The sequence below is a fragment of the Neophocaena asiaeorientalis genome, unplaced genomic scaffold, assembly GCF_003031525.2.
Source record: "Neophocaena asiaeorientalis asiaeorientalis breed wild unplaced genomic scaffold, Neophocaena_asiaeorientalis_V1.1 scaffold134, whole genome shotgun sequence".
Lineage (NCBI taxonomy): Eukaryota > Metazoa > Chordata > Mammalia > Artiodactyla > Phocoenidae > Neophocaena > Neophocaena asiaeorientalis.
This window is the reverse complement of record NW_020185339.1, coordinates 16,870,516-16,889,836: the sequence shown is the minus strand read 5'-3', so window position 1 is coordinate 16,889,836 and position 19,321 is coordinate 16,870,516. Positions and strand designations below refer to the sequence as shown.

At 38.3% G+C, this 19,321-nt stretch overlaps 1 protein-coding gene across 1 annotated transcript in view; it reads left to right on the top strand.

Moving 5' to 3' along the window:
- Nucleotides 1–19,321, top strand: part of MSRB3 (methionine sulfoxide reductase B3) — a 155,472-nt gene that overhangs the window by 13,079 nt on the left and 123,072 nt on the right. Inside the window, exon 2 of the mRNA XM_024737239.1 lies at nucleotides 18,475–18,601. Within this exon, the coding sequence (XP_024593007.1) occupies nucleotides 18,526–18,601 (76 nt within the window). The 5' untranslated portion in view covers nucleotides 18,475–18,525. The remainder of the gene's footprint in view (nucleotides 1–18,474; nucleotides 18,602–19,321) is intronic.

Sequence of the window (19,321 nt, the reverse complement as noted above, 5' to 3'; positions counted from 1 at the left end):
TGGGCTTGCCCAGTTTCGGGAGTGAGAGGCTTCTAGCTGAGTTTGGTGTGTTTTTCTTAATCTTTTAAGGTGATAAAAGGGGAGAAGAGAAAAGTTTAGGTTTACCATAGTTTAACTTTCAGACTTCAGGGGCCTCAGGTAGAGAGGAGGGAAGCAGCATCAGAACTGGAGGTGGCTCTAGCAAGTATTGCCTTAGGGTTGAAGTTTCTTTTCTCTAATTAGGGTGACATCAGAAATTCCAGGCAGTGCCCCGAGTATTTCCCAGTTTTGACTGTCTTTTTCAAAAGTCAACCTTGACAGTGCTTCCCAAATCCTTGGTGCGCTAGGCTTGAGAATCACCACAGTACCCCTGCTTAGTGTGGCTTTCAGTGTCAGAAGTGCTTGCTGCAGTGACCTATGGGATCTAGACATACATACCCTGTGCCCGTTATCAAGCTCTCCATACCTTTGACCTACCTGTTCTCTTGACTTGGCTCCTCCTATTTAGAATTCTGATTCTCTTTCACTAACTTGCAGGAACAGTGTTTGCACATGGACGAGTTGGGAGTTGGCCTTTTCTTCAACACATCCTCTGTACTTTATCTTGCACAAGTTTATTCTATTTTAGTTCCCAGGGCTGATATATATATATAGATTTCCTCTATTTTTATATTCTATTTACCATTTCAGTGGGAACTGGTAGGAATCTGATTAAGGGAGAACATGAGTGTGTTCTCTCTTAAAAGATATTTATTCGTGTTGCCACTTTTGTCTGTGTGTGTGCACTTGCGTGTGCACATGTATGTGTGCATGTATGCAGTCTCTCTTTTTCTTTCTGCTTCTTTTCTTTTTGATCCCACTATACCATTTATTTGTTTTGTAACTATATGAGAGTCATTTTTCAGTAGGTGCATTTAAATCATTTATATTTTATGTTATCAGGGACATATATATTTTTAAATTTATTTTTAAATTTTTGGCCGTGTTGCGTCTTTGTTGCTGCGCACGGGCTTTCTCTAGTTGTGGTGAGTGGGGGCTGCTCTTCATTGAGGTGCAAGGGCTTCTCATTGCAGTGGCTTCTCTTGTTGCAGAGCACGGGCTCTAGGTGCGTGGGCTTCAGTAGTTGTGGCACGCGGGCTCAGTAGTTGTGGTGCACGGGCTTATTAGTTGCTCCGCGGCATGTGGGATCGTCCCAGAACAGGAATCGAACCCATGTCCCCAGCATTGGCAGGCAGATTCTTAACCACTGAGCTACCAGGGAAGTCCCGATCATGGACATATTTGATGACACTCTTTGTCCTGCTGTTTTATCCCTTTTTTTATGATCTTTTCTCCTTGGTTTTCAATCTTTGGCATATGGTTTCCATGTTTTATTTACTTTTATCTTTCATAGGGATTGAAACAGTGACATCATATTTTAGGTTCCACGGCCTTGAACAAGTGTTTAAAAATATCATTAAACCTGAACTAATCTAGTTATCAAATTAAAAAAAGTAAGATTCAACAGCGTTTTGCCCTTCTCTGCAGGAAGAATTTTGGATTCTTTTATTTTATTTTTTTCCCACTCTGCTTTTGTTAACTAGAGTGGGACCTGTAGATCTACATGATTGTTGCTGAATTGTTATTTTTATATTATATGTTCACTCTTTTAAGGACTGTTTTTATCTTTTTCATTTAATTATGTAATAACATCTACTGCATTCAGCGATTATGACCATACCTTTGATACCTTAACTTCATCATTCTTAAGGATATTTTGATTCATGTGCCATTTGGCTAGTCTGTCCAAGAGTTGATGTCTTTCTTGAGCTCTCCTGTTACCTGAGGGAAATACAGAATGTTGTATAACGTGTTACCTTTCCCTTGCAAAAAAACATTTAATTGAATCCAAAAAAGCATAATTAGGAGGCTAGAAAATGCTTATAGAATAATCTGAATGCAAATAGTACTGTAATTATAGAATATAAAATGTTGCTAGCATTCCCTATGGAAGAAGTACCTGGGAACAATGGAAGTTACCGACACTCAGATGACAAATCAAAGACATTGATGGTTCAGTGGTAGAATTCTTGCCTCCCAGATGACAAATCAATATCAGTTACAAGGTTACTACTGGGAATTCGGTATCTCTAAAGTTCTAGATAATTCTCAGGATCATGATGCAAAATTAGTTATAAGTCCTAGAATAGTTTTATCTTTGAGTAAGAGTGAATGATATTGGCAGTTTTAATTGAATTACAACAGTATTTTATAACTGCTATTGATATGTTCAAATTAGAGTTGACCAAAGTTTACTTTGTCAGATTCCTGTTTTATTAGTACATTTGCCTCATGCATGCATAAATTTATATCACTCTATATAATTGACTGAAACAGTTGGTTGCAAAACTTGAAATTGTTCCTTTTTGCCAAAGATAATGATTTTTTGACAATCACTAAAACATAATTACTGAAATAGAAAAATCAATCTTAAATTAATCTTACCTGAGTTGTCTGTTATACAATCACCTCATTCTTACCCTGCCCAAAATGGAACTAATTAAACCCTCCAACCCAGACACACACACATGCACACACACGAACGCATGCACACTCATGCAAACATGCACACATGCATGCACTCTCATTCTCTATCTGTATCTCTACATGGTATCTCAGACCTCCTCTGCTTTTCCTTCTCAGTAAGGGAAGTAAAATTCACTGAGCAACCTGCTAGTTATCTCACTTAATCCTTCCAAAACTTAGTGAAATAAGTGCTATGGTCTACATTATGCAGGTTAGGACTCAGAGACAAGAAACTAATTTGCTCAGGATTTATCAGCTGGTTAAGTGATAGAGTCAGAAGTTAAACCCAGTTCTGACTCTTTCCTGTATACTGCACTTCCTGGGTATAGGATAGGACTCTAGTCCTGGGCAAACTAGGACATTATGAACAGAGATGGGGGAAAACAGAGGAAGTGACATGTTTGGTACACGGGCCTCTCACCGTTGTGGCCTCTCCTGCTGCAGAGCACAGGCTCCGGACGCGCAGGCCCAGCGGCCACGGCTCACGGGCCCAGCCGCTCCATGGCACATAGGATCCTCCTGGACCAGGGCACGAACCCGTGTCCCCTGCATTGGCAGGCGGACTCCCAACCACTGCGCTACCAGGGAAGCCCGGAAGTGACATTTGAGTTCAGTTCTATGAAAGCATTTATTGAGGCTTTATTTTACAGAAGTGAATACCTCTGGCTGCTCTCAAGGAGTTTTTAGGAGAGGCATATCTATCTATCTATCTATCTATATCTAATATCTATATCTAAAATTCTAACGTGCAGTAATAGATAAATAATAGAGGTATTGAAGTAGGAAGTAGTATAGAGGTAGAATTGATTCATTTTCTAATGGAAGGGTTGGGGAGAAGGGTGAGAAGAATAGCTGTGAAAAAAAGTTTCCCAGAGGAGGTGATATCTAAACTGGGTCTTGAAGTTTAAAAATGAAGATTAAAAAAAAAAAAAAAAAAAAAAAAAAAAATGAAGATTTCATTCTTTATGTGGTATGAAAAATATGGGTGATATGGTAAGGGTGGAAAAGGTGTGTGGGAAACAATAGTTGACTGTTATCAGAAGAGAATCTTCATTCATTCATTCAACAAACACATATTGAATACTTATTAGAGGTTAGGCACCTGGTGAGGTACTAGAGATAAAGTAAAGGACAAGAGAGTTAATGGATTGTACCACTGTGTACCAGGGAGTGTTGGGGACTGAAGTTAAGATAGGAAAAGAAATGAATCTGATAGGTTCTTTCCCCATAGGTGTTAATGAGCCATGGAAGTACATGAAGCAGTGTTCTGACATGGTCAGAGCGAGTATACATCACTTCTGTAGCAGTATGGAGACTGGCTGTGAGGGGAGTCAGGGTAGAGGCAGGAAGACCAGTAAGAGGCCATTACTATATTCTAGATGAGAGATGAAAAGAAAAGGATGTATTTGAGCAATATCTTGGAAATAAGGTTGACAGTACTTGGTGTTAATTAAGTATGAAAGATTAAAATAGAAAATAATTGAGGATGACTCCCAGATTCGGGGTTTAGTGGTTGTGTAGAATGGAAGTAATTTCTAACAGGATCAGGAATACAGAAAGAATAATAAATTGGTGAAGAAAGAAAACAAATTGAGTTTTGGATGTGATAAATAGTTTGAGGTGCACATGAAATACCTAAATTCTTTTTAAAACATGATTTAATCATCTAAAATTAATGAAGAAAACCATTGAGGACAAAGTAGAAACAACATTATGCAAAGTAATTTATTTCTTTCACTTTATGATCTCATTCAGGGCTTCTCCTTTCTCCCAAGTTCAACATGGTGTTAAAAGATAGTTGATAGAGGCCGTTAAGATTTACTTTTCAGTGGAATAGAAGGACTACATTTTCATAAAACTTCTCCTTTATCTGCTTTATCAGATACAAGCTACGAGGCATACCATCATGAGAAAATTCTTACTTTCTGCAATAGAAAGTAAACTTGGAGGGGAAGGATGCTGAAATTCTGATACAAAGGCAAATATTTATTTTCAGTTTCCAGTGCTAAAGCTTTCTATTCCTGGAATGGTGGCAGAGTTCTAACTTAAAATATTTGAAGCATGACTTACAGATACCTATTTTAGGGGCTTATATTCAACTCATTAAAAACAGTTTTTTAGTGATCAATACAGATAACTGTAGTTTATAGTCGCAGGCATAGGACAGGATTTGTTCAGTCTGCATTAGCAAGTTTTTCTTTAGATGAAATGGTCCACTGGGGCACTGCATCTTTTTTAGCACGTCTAAGCTTTTTTTTTTTTTTGGCACATGGTTCTTGATACAAGGGAACTTAAGGTGAAAAGCAACAGCCTCCAACTCTATCCCTTCTTATCTTCACCTCACTCCTGTGAAAATCATTCTTCTGGCAGTATTTCTTGATTCATCAATTTCAGATAATATCCAGTTATGAAAAATACGAATTTATCTGCTCTTGCTTCTCCATTTTGTCTACCATTGTTTAGTGTTTTGTTGATTTTTAAAATTCCCTTATTGTTCACTTTTGTAACATTAAATAATATATTTGCTCATGAACTTTTGATAGGCTACATGACAAGCTGTTGTGACAAAAAGATTCCAAGTAGAGTGACTGACATAAGTAGAAGTTTATTTTTCTCCTCCATGATAGCCTAAGGTAGGTAATAGCCTAAGGTTGAGTTGGCTTTGCTTCATGATCTGTTAAGTCTGCCTTTCTCAAGTAGCTTCCATCCCAGTGTCCAAGTGCGCTGTTGCAGTTTTTGCCATTTCCCAGGGGAAAGAGGAAGTCTAAAGCAAGTAACTTTGTCTTTAAAGGAGGTGACTTGAAAGATCACACATCATTCCACTGGCTAGAACGTAGTATCATATTCACAATTAGCTGCAAAAGAGGCAGAGAAATGTAGCTCTACGTTCAGCTAAAATTTCAGAGCATTGTATTACTAATATGGAGAAGGAAGAATGGATTCTAAGGGTCCAGTTAGCATTTTGCAGTCTAGTTAATATCTCCTAATTCTCTACTTTATAAGATGGGGGTCCTGATACTCTCACCCTTTATTCTGCCTTTCTTTCCAGGCATTCTTTGCATTTTGTTAGCTATATACATTTTCTTTTTGTTTTATTTATTTATTTATTGGCTGCATTGGGTCTTCATTGCTGCGCGGGCTTTCTCTAGTTGCAGCGAGTGGGGATTACTCTTCGTTGCGGTGCATGGGCTTCTCATTGCAGTGGCTTCTCTTGTTGCAGAGCATGGGCTCTAGAGCGCGGGTTCAGTAGTTGTGACACACGGGCTTAGTTGCTCCGCGGCGTGTGCATTCTTCCTGGACCAGGGCCCAAACCCGTGTCCCCTGCATTGGCAGGTGGATTCTTAACCACTGAGCCACCAGGGGAGTACCTTTTGTTTTAAAATGTGAAGTTACTAATGTTTACATTCTGTTCTGCAACCACAGCCAAATCTTTGTCTATAGGTTGTCTCTAAAATCTTATTGTTTTATATATTGTTTACTTACAGGTCAAAAAATGAACTGTTACAGTTCCTTTTCCTTAGGGCCAGGGTCATGATCCCTGAGCCACTGGGAAGGACAAACTTTTTTTTTTAGCATCATGGCAACGAATATTTTTTTTCTTACATTTATAGATTGATTAAAATCAGGGCACTCTGTTTCTAAGGTCTGCATCTGGGCACTGACTTATTAGATCAGTAAGAAGGTACAGAGGATCTGGTTAGTGCCCACGGAGCTTTCAGTCACTTCAGGAAATGAAATCTTCATAATCAGTCATTTTATTGTCACCAGGAGCTACTCAATCAGTTTTGCAGCTGAGTGAAACATTTAGTTCTTGAAGGGTTGGGACTAATTTGTTAGCTACAGACGATCCAAGATGAAGTAACTCTCTCCTAGCCTTTATGTCTGGATATGAGAGGAGAGCTGTATCTTCTGACCATGGTAAGAATCTCTTTGGGATACTTAGGAATAGAAGGGATGACTAATGAGAGAAAGACCCTGGGCTTTTCAAAGTGGTCTCATTGTTTTTAACATTGGACTTCTCAACCTTCCAGACCCTGTTGTTTTCCTAAACAAGGACAGCAATCTGGAGCATAAGAGTCCCTGCCATTGAGGATTTTTTTTTTTTTTTCGGTACGCGGGCCTCTCAATGTTGTGGCCTCTCCCATTGCGGAGCACAGGCTCCGGACGCGCAGGCTCAGCGGCCATGGCTCACGGGCCCAGCCGCTCCACGGCATGCGGAATCCTCCCAGACCGGGGCACGAATCCGTTTCCCCTGCATCGGCAGGTGGACTCTCAACCACTGCACCACCAGGGAAGCCCATTGAGAAATTTTTTAATATACTACAGGAGATTAAAATAGACCAGTTCAAATTCTGGCCCCAGTACTGGCCGTATGACCTCACGCAAGTTATTCTCTGAACCTTAGTTTCTGCTGGAACACATAATCCCCAAATTCCAGTGACTTAAACCACTGAAGTTTTATTTCTTGCTTGTATTGCATGTTCATTGTCTGTCAGATGGGAACTCTGCTCCATGTCTGCTATTCCAGGATCATGGTTAATGGAGCAGTCATCATCTAATTATAGAACATTGCTGATCGCTGTTGGAGAGAGAAAGAGAGTTCTGGAGAGTCTCACGCCAACAATTAAGTGATCTGTCTTAGAAGTGGCACACAGTATCACCGTTCACAACTTATTGCCCAGAACTAGTGACACAGTCTCAAGAACCACAGGGGGCCAGAAAGTGCATTTCTACCATGTGCCTGGAAAATGGAGAGCCAGAAATGTGGGGCAAATAGCACTAATGACTACCACATATAGCAGTTCCTACCTCAGGGTTGACATGAGGATTAAATGATATTAGATACACATATACATGATCACCTCGTGCAGGTACTCAAAAATGATTATTAGTAATAATATCATAATAATAAGATGCACACATGCAAGATATTTGAATAACAATATAAGGTGGGACTAAAGATTCTTATAAGCCATATAAGACTATACCATGCAAGTGCAAGTTGATGTTATTATTATCCAGTAGATATTAGAAGATAGAGCATTAGAGCTAGATCTGTATAGTTATCTGTCAATAAATGATGGTTGAAGTTGTTAGAATAGGTCAGATCTGTAAGAAAGAGATTAAATAGTGAGAAATACAGAGGGTACTAAAGGGATATCCCTGGAGTTTAGTCACAGTTTGGAAATCAGAAGGAAATAGAGAAGGGCCAGAAAGGGAGGAAGAAAACAATACTGTGTAGAATAGAAAAGTCAAGTGAAGAATGTTTTCAGTAAGAAAAATCAACCATATAAAATGTCACTAAAAGGCATTGAGCTTCAGTTCTGTGAGTTCCACAGGGAACAAATTATCAACAGGGAATGTTACTTAAGGAAGGAATCGTAGTATTAATTTAGAGGTATGTGTGTGCCAGGTGCTCCTCTAGTAGCAATCTTGCAAGGAAACTATTACAAACTCCAGACATACAGATGAGACTTTCAAAGCTCAGAGTAAACCTTGTCAAATGAAACATAACTAGTCAGTGAGAAGGTTTAAATTTGAACTCAAGTACTAGAAAAGCAAAACTGTATTGTATAAACACAACAAAACGAAACAGTTAAAAAGACTGAAAAATTCTGAAGGCATTTTTTAATAGTAATCAAAAGTGATTTGTTTGTATGCGTTTTGCTTTCCTGTTGGCACCTTTTAAATATTAAGAAAAACTTTTTAGATGAAATGCACAGGCTCAGCGGCCATGGCTCACGGGCCCAGCCGCTCCGCAGCACGTGGGATCCTCCCAGACTGGGGCATGAACTCGTGTCCCCTGCATCAGCAGGCGGACTCTCAACCACTGCACCACCAGGGAAGCCCAATATATATATTTTAAAAGAAAAAGATTTGTGTTCTATATTGGTGATAGAAGTTTTAAAACATTAATGTGAGAATGAATAAATCCCTGAATTTGACTAGATGCTTTACAAAACAGGAATCCTGAAAAAAAGATAGCGTTTAATAGAGTTATAATTAACATCAGAAGATGGACTTAATGTCCATAATTCTATTTTATTTAAATTTATTTATTTATTTATTTATGGCTGCGTTGGGTCTTTGTTGCTGCATGCGAGCTTTCTCTAGTTGTGGTGAGCAGGGTCTACTCTTCGTTGTGGTGCGCAGGCTCTCATTGTGGTGGCTTCTCTTGTGTCGCGCGGGCTCTAGGCGCGCCGGCTTCAGTAATTGTGGCTCGCAGGCTTCGGTAGCTGTGGCTTGCAGGCTCTAGAGCGCAGGCTCAGTAGTTGTGGCACACGGGCTTAGCTGCTTCACGTCCTGTGGGATCTTCCTGGACTGGGGTTTGAACCTGTGTCCCCTGCATTGGCAGGCAGATTCTCAACCACTGCGCCACCAGGGAAGCCCCATAATTCTATTTTAATTATACCATTGGTGTACCTTCTTAATGGACACAGTGTAACCCTAGCATTGTCAATATTAGGTACAATTCTTTATGTCCTTTTCTTACTTTTTATGTGAACTGAATAAAGAAAACACAGATGCCACAACATGTAGATAAAAAGGAGTTTTAGCCTAATGTTTTCTCCAAATGGCTGTATGACCTTCAATAGGCCTCTTTATCTCAGTTTTGCTATTGACAAAACAAGTGGTTTGGATCAGTTCATCGTTTCTCCCACTTTTTTTCCACTGAGATACACATGATGGATGATGTTTCATGAGCAACATCCTCACGTAGTCATACACAGATGATGATCATAGACTGAGGAACAGATGGTCCAAGCTGTGCATTCCTGGTGCTACTTCTACCTCCACCATTTTCTCTTTAATTTTTGGCTACGTTGGGTCTTTGTTGCTGCGCGCAGGCTTTCTCCCACTCAAGAAGACATTTCAGAAGGAAATGTGACATTATTAAAGAGATAACTCTAATTTCATTCTAGTTGTTTCGTTAAAAACTTTATCCTCAAACTTCAGCATCTAAAGACAATTTTAAACAAATTACTTGTGAAACACCTTTCAACTAATTATTTTACCTTTGTTGGGTGGTCACTTCATGTTCAAAAATCTATGTATTAGGTGTTAATCAAGATTTTTTTCTGGTTCTAAACTTATTTAATGATACAACTTCTATTATTCTCAATCATTTCCAAAAGTTTGTATTCCTTGATTATTCTACTAGCAGTATATGAATTAATAGTACCATGTACATGATATGGGTTCAGTAAATGTGAGAATTTATCAACAAATTAATTTTCCTTTTCTGGAGATAGCACTAATTCACAATTTGTTTTCTTATCCCCTAGCAGACATATACTTTTGTGAATTTCAAGGAGTGGTGCTGAGAAAATTGGGTTGTAGCACTCTGACTGTTACTTTCAGAAATCTGCCATAACTATTCTACTCACTTTGATAAAATAGCTCAAAATTTTGCATTTGCATTTGTCCACAGACTAGATGAAGTAAGAAATGTACTAATTAGCTCTAGAAGTAGTAAGAGGTCTACATAGTACTGGTATTATTTTCTAACCATTTGTTTTTTGCTAGACAACATGGGGTAAGTTATAAATGTATTCCTCTGTCTGCCGTTCACTTACTCAATGAGTGCTTATGAAACATTTACTGTGCTTGTTACGGACCAACCAGAGGGCCAGACCAGCAGTTCGCAAAGCATGGACTAAGGACCCCTGGCATCTGGGAGCTTTGCAAGGGATTCACAAAGGCAAAACTATTTTCAGACTAATGCTATGACCTTATTTTCCTTTTTCACTGTGTTGACATTTGCGTTGATGTTGCAAAAGCCAAAGCAGGTGAAACTGCTGTTGTCTTAGTGTGAAGCTAGGCAGGGGTAGCAAACCTTAGCAGTCATTCCATTCTTCACTAACATCCAAACAGGAGAAAAGGCCATTTTTACTTAAGAATGTCCTTGATGAAGTAAGATTTATATTAATTTTATTAACTCTAGATCTTAAGTGCATATCTTTTTATTATTCTGTGTGAAGAAACAAGAAATACACTTTTTTTTTTTTTTTTTTGGTACGCGGGCCTCTCACTGTTGTGGCCTCTCCCATTGCGGAGCACAGGCTCTGGACGCACAGGCTCAGAGGCCATGGCTCACGGGCCCAGCCGCTCCGCGGCATGTGGGATCTTCCTGGACCAGGGCATGAACCCGTGTCCCCTACATCAGCAGGCGGACTCTCAACCACTGCGCCACCAGGGAAGCCCAAGAAATACACTTTTACAAAGAGCTTCCGCATCACAAAGTACAGTGGCCGTCTCCAGGAAAAGCACTGGTGCGCTTGTTTGAAACACCATTTCACTTGACAGAATGACCGACAGATAAATGATGGTTATTTAAACTTGGGTATTTGGCAAGTATTTTCTCAAAAATGAATGAAGTGATTCTGTCACTTTAAGGAAAACAACTGACTGTATTGTTGGCAATGATAAAATTCGAGATTTCAAGTTAAAAAATAAAATTTTGGAAGGCTTGTATCTGCCACTGTGAGCTTGACAGCTTCTCAACATTTAAAGATTTATCTGATGAAATCAGTGGTGATATTAGTGAATATTTTTGATATTGATAATGTAATGTGTCAGCATGTGAAAGATCTGCATAACCCATTGAACCAATGTTTTCCAAACGAACAGTGCGTGATGTTACATAATCATGCAAAGTTAAAAGATCCAGTCAAAATGTAAGATAGACCAATGAAATTTAATGTAATAGTATGAAAAATTCATTGATAATACATAGTTTTAGATTATCATTGTTGAATTTTGGTGTAATATCAAAGAAGAATGTCTACAGTTATCTGAAAAAGCTATTAAAATATTCGTCCCTTTTCCAACTGCTTATCTGAGTGAGGCGAGATTTCATTCATAAATATACTTCAACCAAAACAACATATCACAACAGATTGAATACAGAAGCAGAGATGAGAATCCAGCTGTTTTCTGTTAAGCCAGATATTAAAGAGACTTGATTTGCAAAAAAAGTGTAAAACTCTTCTCATTAAATATATATTTTGTTTGTTTTGGATAATATAGTTATTTTTCACTGAAAATGTCATTTTTGTAATGTGTATTGTTATTTTTATTTTTGTTATTCTTAATGGAATAAGCAAACGTTTTAAAAATTACTCAGCTTTAGTTCTAATATAGTAAATATTGATGGGTATAACCACATAAACGAAAAGCATTTGGGGTCCTTGATAACTTTTTTAGGAGTGTAAAGAGATCCTAAGATCAAAAAGTTTAAAAAATGGCTAACCCTGGAGATATTGAAGAAAATGTTCTTCTTTATGCAACTTTTCTTCAGTTCCCAACCCCCCATATCCCTGCCACTCCCTCTCCCAAAGCTGGAGGCAATTCTCCTTCCCCTGAAATTCCATGTACTTTACTTCTACCTCTGTAAAGGCATTGAGTACATATTTTATGTTTCCATCTAAGCTGATATGTTTTTTGACAGCACAGACTATATCTTACATCTTTGCATATTCCTCAGCTCCTAAAACATTGTTTTCCATGTAGTAAGAATTTATACAGGTGAGCTGAGAAAAATTTGGTATCTTAAAATTGTTATCTCTAGGGACTTCCCTGGCAGGGGAGTGGTTAAGACTTTGCCTTCCAGTGCAGGGGGTGCAGGTTCGATCCCTGGTTGGGGAGCTAAGATCCCATGCCTTGAGGCCAAAAAACCAAAACATAAAACAGAAACAATATTGTAACAAATTCAATAAAGACTTTAAAAATTGTCCACATCAAAGAATAAATAAAATAAAATGTGTCTATTTAAAAAAAAAAGTGTTATCTCTAAATGGTTTGGAAGATTGAGGATTCTGAGTAGCCAGGGTTCTATTGTTTCTTATAACAAATAAAGAAAGATCTCTGCTTAATAAAAGAGATGCCCGATTCTGCAATTTGGCCAATTGATTTTGAGAAGTAAATGACTGATTGATCATTCATTCAGCAAACATTAGTTGAGCATAAACTGGGTGCCAGGTATAGAACTTTATTGTAGACATTTAAATTAGTGGTTTCCAAATGCTAGTCCATGATGAAGTGTCTTCTTTTCATAAAGAAATGAGAAAAATAGCAACAATGAAATGTTTTCCCACAAAACTTAAATATATTATTCAAAAGTATATGTTCTTTATCTTGAGATTGCTTTCTGAGTTCTTGGTGTTAATATAATTTTCTTTTCTGATATTGTGGTGAGATTAGGGTTTGGCACTTTTTGTTTTTATTTTGTCCTTACCTGACAAAATTCAAATTTGTCAACTGTTGGCTGGCCCTTGCAGTCTGGGGGGGACATTTTACTAGCTGGTGGAAAACCACTGATGTAGACATTCTTTTGGCATTTATCGGAAAGGGATTTGACCTTTAGGTGGTTTGACGCTTTAAATCCACTAGCACAATCAGCTCATTTATTCTTGAGCTAATTATCAACTTTGTAAGTTCCCCGCTTCACTGTTTATATCATCTCTCTCTGGCAGTTGATTGTTCAACTGCAAGGAAAGAAGTGAAAGGAAATAAAAATAAACCCAAACCCAAAAGCTAACAAACTAACTTTAGTCAAATTTTGGATGTCAGAGTTCTAGGGGTTAAAAAAGATGGAGAAGTAAAAGTTTTTGACCAAAATAGGGCATTTGAATTATCTAGATCTGAAGTCAGATTGCACTTTCAACTTCCCACCTCTTCACAGAAACTGCTGATTCCTATGAAGGAACCAACTGGTTTTAATTTAGATTCTTACATTTAAGCACCATTAACAGTTGAGATGGCAGAGATAGCAGGGTGGGAAATGATGATCCAGAACACTCATTTCCATAGAATCAGTTATTTATATAGTCATTCTTTCACTCAATAAATGAATGGCTGTTAGGTGCCAGGTATTGGGATACAAAGATGAAAAAGACACTGTCCCTATGCCTAAGAGGTTTATAATCTAGAAGAGGGAGACAGAGATGTAAGCAAATCAGTGCCTTGAAAATTGTTGTAGGGGCTATGACATCATGCTTTGTGCCTCACTAGGGGCCCAAATGGGAGAAGTTAGGAGTGGTGGGAGTTGGGAGTGGTGAAAGGACAGTAAGGATATGGAATGAGGAAAGATGTGGAGGTGGAAATAGGAAACAGCAGACCTATTTGGGGGACGTTATGAGTATATTGGTATAGCAGGAGCATGGGGTGGGTTGGAATGTGGAGGTATGGCAAGAGAAAGTGGTGAAGAGTTAGGCAGCAGCTAGATATAGAACTTTAGTTGCTTTGTTCAGGAATTTGGATGTTATCCAAAGGATTCACCAGAATGTGTTCTGTGGGATGGCGATAGGAAAGGAAGGGGTTTTGTAAGGTCAAAACCATTTGAGAGGCACCAGTTGAGAGAAAGTTAAGCAGGTGCACTTTATTGTAAAGCCTCTCAGACCCTTTATATTGTTTGAAGGGGTATTGCCTGTTTCACAGAACATGGTTTGGGAAACCCTGCAATATGCAATGGGGAATCATTAAAAAATTTAAGCAGAAAATTATAGACAATTATGTAATCTAATTCTGTTCTCAACACATAGTGTAATACTGCTCATTAGGTATTGTTCAACCCACATCTTTTAACACCAAAGAACTTCCAAGTGACGTGCTAGATGTTCTGGGAGATTAGAAAGACGTGTAAATTGTGTCTGGCATTAAAAAAAATATTGGTTTTCTATAAATGTTATTCATCGGTGCAATTATTTGAGTCAAAAGCAATACAAAAGTGAAGAAGTTGAGAACAAACTTGAGGAACTATAGATTTTCTGGGTGGCTTTTGCTCAGTGCTGATTTCTAGCGGGTGTTTTTTTTTTTTTTTTTGCATTACGCGGGCCTCTCACTGTTGTGGTCTCTCCCGTTGCGGAGCACAGGCTCCGGACGCGCAGGCTCAGCGGCCATGGCTCACGGGCCCAGCCACTCCGCGGCATGTGGGATCTTCCCTGACCGGGGCACGAACCCGTGTCCCCTGCATCGGCAGGCGGACTCTCAACCACTGCGCCACCAGGGAAGCCCCTAGCGGGTGTTTAATGCTAATTCTTTTCCCAAAGATTGTCACCACTTAGAAGAATGTGCTTCTTTTGCCTCTTTTTGGACTTAGGATTGTTTCTGGCTAGGGTCCTCATCCAGGCAGCTCAGGGAGCACAATGGGAAAAAAGCTGCCTAATTGAAACTCAGATTCTTTTGCAGGGAGAGTGGGCGGAGTAGCTGTTGGTTTGTTTGACTCTCAAAAGTACCGTATCATCAACATATTGAAGCTTTGGTAGGTGCAAGTGGACTCAATTCTAGGCATCTTTAGGTTATATATCCTAAAGATGTATCCAAGGCGTTTAGAGAAACGATTTGAAGGTGAAAGGGAAAGAGGAGCTGCACGTGGTGGGACAGAAAGATTAAATCTATCAGCCACATTGTCTATTAGGAGAACATAGAATCAGAGTGTCTAGAGTGGATTGGTAACAACCTCAGGCTTTTCATTGCCAATTGTGTAGTGGTCAAGAGCACTGGTCCTGGAACTATAACAGATGGCTTGGGTTCAAATCTGTTAAATCTTTCCGTCCAGTTACTTAAGGGCTGTGCTTCTTACCAGCCGTTAAAATCTTATGTAGATTACTTAACCTCCCTACGCCTCAATCTCTACATCTAAAAATGGGAAAATGATAATATGTACCTTATAAGTTCCTGATGATTAAAAGAGCTAATAAATATGAAGTGCTTAGAATGGTGTCTGCCATATGGCAAGGGTTTCATCGACTTTTATCCTGAGGAGATCTTTATCCTACCATGGAAATCAATCCAAGAGTAGTACGTTTTCTGGCCTAAATAGGATTCTATGTTTGCAGAATGGCCTGCTAACCCTAAATAGGATTGGGTATAAATGGACTGTTAGAAATTTCCGATTCATATAATTCTGAAATAAAGCAAATATTTGTATATTTAAATAATAGTAAGAGCTAATGTTTGTGAGCATATACTATGTGCCAGGAGTTATTTCAAGCACTTTTTACCAATTAACTTATTTAATTGTTATTTTTGAGTTGAGGAAGCTAAGGCACTGAGAGGGTAAGCAACTTTTCCAAGGTAATACAACTCCTTAGGAGCCGGCCAAGGATTCAAACTCAGGTAGTCTGATCTCATAGATCACACCCATCCATTGTGATATATCTTTCATCTAAATGTATTCTGCATTTTAGATTGGTTTGTCAGTGTTTGATTTCATTTATTGCAAACATAAACTAAGAAAAACTAAGTGGGGACTTCCCTGGTGGCCAGTGGTAAAGAATCCGCCTTGCAACGCAGGGGATGCAGGTTCGATCCCTGGTCAGGGAACTAAGATCCCACAATGCCGCGGGGCAACTGAGCCCGTGTGCCATAGCTGTTGAGCTCACGCGCCTCAACTAGAGAGCCTGCGTGCCACAGCTACAGAGCCCATGTGCCCTGGAGCTGGTGCACCACAACAAAAGATCCCGCATGCCTCAACAAAGATCCTGCGAGCCGCAACTAAGACCCTATGCAGCCAAAAATAAAATTAAAAAATAACTAAATATTTTTTTAAAAAAAAAAGAAAGAAAAACTAAGTGGAAGAACATTAGTTAAAAATTAAATTTGTTAAAAAAAATTAAATTTGTTAAATCATTTCAGCATAAAAATATTCATTTTTCTGTTCTAAAGAACAGTTGCTCCTGGTGTCACATGTTAGAGCCATATTAACTATGATCCTTTTGTGGAATATAACTATGAGTTTGATTTCACCAAGGCATCCAGATGCATGTATCCATTCTTTAGAACTGTTTTTCACTTTCCACCTCAGCTACATTTTTTCAGGGTAGTGTGTACGTAATGTCACTTTATGTGCATTTTTGCAAAATTAGCTACTTTTTCAGTTATCCTTGCAAACATTAAAATAATTAGGGTTATATCAAATCCTAACTTGTGAAATGCATGCTTTGTAGGATTTGACAATGGAGAGCACTGTGATAAATTGTACTTTTGCATTCTTCAGTGTAAAAAAGGTTAGATAGCTCTAAAAGTAAACACATTGTTGCTCTACTTTGTTGGTGCTAATGTAGCTGGGTTCACTTTTAAAGAAAACTGGGCAAAACTAATTTGCCACTAGATGGAGCCCTGGCTATTTGGGTAGAAATAAATGCAACCGGCAGAACATTAAATCACTCCGTCATATCATGCTGGAGGGCCCCCTGGTATTTGAGGCCCTCAGCTTTTCATTGTAGAATGCATCTTTGTTCTTTGCCTGACCTGCAGAGTGACATCACTCCCTTTCTTCCTGTGCGCCGGCTTTGACACAAGCCAGATGGCCGTGGCCATCGGTAGGCGCGCAGGCCGCCTGGTACAGCAGTTGATGAAACAGGATAGGAAGACGTTTTATAGTCAGCTGCAGGAGCACAATGAGGCTGCAGCTTTGCTAAGTAATTACATTTACCGTGCGTACTTTATTCCTCACGGAGAAGGTCACAAGGAAAAAAATACATTTTTATTTATAGTGTTGTGAGGTATAGACCTTTGATCTTTTATTAGTCAGTAGTCTGCTCCAAAGGAATGCTCTCTTTTCCCTGCTCTGCAGTCACTCGTGAAAAATGACATGTTTATTTATGTTTAATGGTTCTTTCAGGCTGTGCATTGTGATACTTACCTTCCCTCTTCCTCCCTTTTGTCTCCAGTTAGTAACACAAAAATGTTTTAGTTTTGTAGTGAGTTTAGTTTGGAGAAATCAGAGTTCAGGCATGTTAATACAAGCAGATTTGTGTCAGATATACTCCAGAATGATTTGGTAAAATATATTACTGTTTATTATGTGTTTGTTCTTCGAGGAGGTCAGAAGACACCAGGAACAGACTTTTGTTTTTGGGGGGTGGGGTGAGGGATGAGGGTCAGGAAATGAACGAGACGTTAAATTTATATCCATTTTTGGACACTTAGTAGTTAAGGTCACTTATAATGCTAATTCAAAATGAAATATTAGAAGTTACTGTTAATTTAGTATCTTCCACCTTCATTAGAAGTTAATCTTTACCAACTGAAAGATTGTACAAAACTTTAAAGAAAATCCTAGTTGAACTTTTCTTTAAAGTTTAACATTCACACAGTTTTGAGATCCTTCCACATGATTCATTTCCAAAAGCTTTAAAAAATATTTTTACCTTTTTTAAGGCTAGATTTTGAACATTATTTACAGAATTGATCTAGAAATTATAAATCATAAAATCAAATGAAAATTCATGGTTGATATGCCTTCTTCAAACTTAACACTATTTATAAAGTGAAGCCTCCTAGTTGTCCTTAGGTTATTTGACTCTATTTTTTTTAAATATGAAACTCTAACAAAAGAAATCTCTTAATCTTACAGTATTTTGCAGTCTTCTCCAGGGAGGGAGATTTGCAAATAATTGCTGGAAGAAGGCAGCGTGGTATGAGGAGAGAGCGGGACTTTGTAGTTGTATAGAACAAGGTTTTCTAATTTTTTTTCCACTGGCTATTTGCTTTGTGCCCTTGGACCTTTGAGCCTTGGCTTCCTCACATGTGTATTGGGTGATAAAACCTACCTTCTAGCTTTATTGTAAGAATTAAATGATGTAATATATTTATATTTGGCCCTAGACAGTTCCTGTCACTTGTTAGGAACTCAGTAAATGTTAATTCCTTTCAACTGTTTTAAACTTCGTCTCTTTTCTCAACCTCTTGCAAAATGTGTTCACAGATTACACTGCTATTATATAGTGTGTATTTTATTCATAAGATATAAATAAGCCTGGGTTGAAAGTAAGCCCACCATATGAAAAATAGGCATTTGAAATTTATTAGCACTGTGTGTGTGTTCAGTTCCAGATAAAACCGTAACCATCAATTGTGCAGTGAATGTGTTTAACATTTGTGATGTTTTAATTTGTTTTTGTTTTCTTTTTTTGTCTTACTCAGCTCTTGCCACTGTTCTTTGCCTCTCGTTTTGTTGGTGAAGATATCACAGTGATGTCTGCATTCAACCTGCTGCATTTGGTGACAAAGAGCCAGCCAGTAGCCCTGCGAGCCTGTGGGCTTCCCTCAGGTTGCTGCTTCTTGTACTATACTTAGTAAGGGCACTGGTCCGGGTGGGGGAGTGTTTCTGCTGCAGGAAATGATACACCATAATGCTTTGCTGAATTTCGTTTTCTTTTACTTGGGCCCTAATTTGAAGCCGGAAATTGGTTATAAATCACCACTCTACTTTGAGTAACATTCATTTCCACAGTCCTTACAACCCCTGGAAACATTGTCCAGTTTCCTTGCTCAGTATATAATTGTCACTAATATTTCATGATATCTTCTCGTTCTTTAACGCACACTACAATCTGAAAATCGTAATGTTCATAAGAGGTTGGCAGCCTTGATAAGAAACTGCTCCAAATCACACAAAATAGAACATTCATCTCGTTAAAGGATAATGAAAATGCTTTTCATTCCACATGTGGTCATTCCTTTAGAAAGAAAAAATTAAAATGAGCAACTTTAGTGTAATAAAGTTAGTTATTAAAAAGAAAACATGTTCTATTTAACAATGACCAAATAAAGAGAACTAATATAGCATGTGTTCACTGGTTCTTAAATTAGAGCCACCACCCTTTTTAAAAGTGGGAGTTTAAGCATTTAAACAACTGAGACATAAAAGTCCAAAATGTTATTATGTGCTTATTTCATGTTTAATATTTTAATTTTATTATGAAAATCACTATGGCCAGATATAGTCTGTGAACATTATTGTCAATATTATTTATATTTTCTTTTAGTA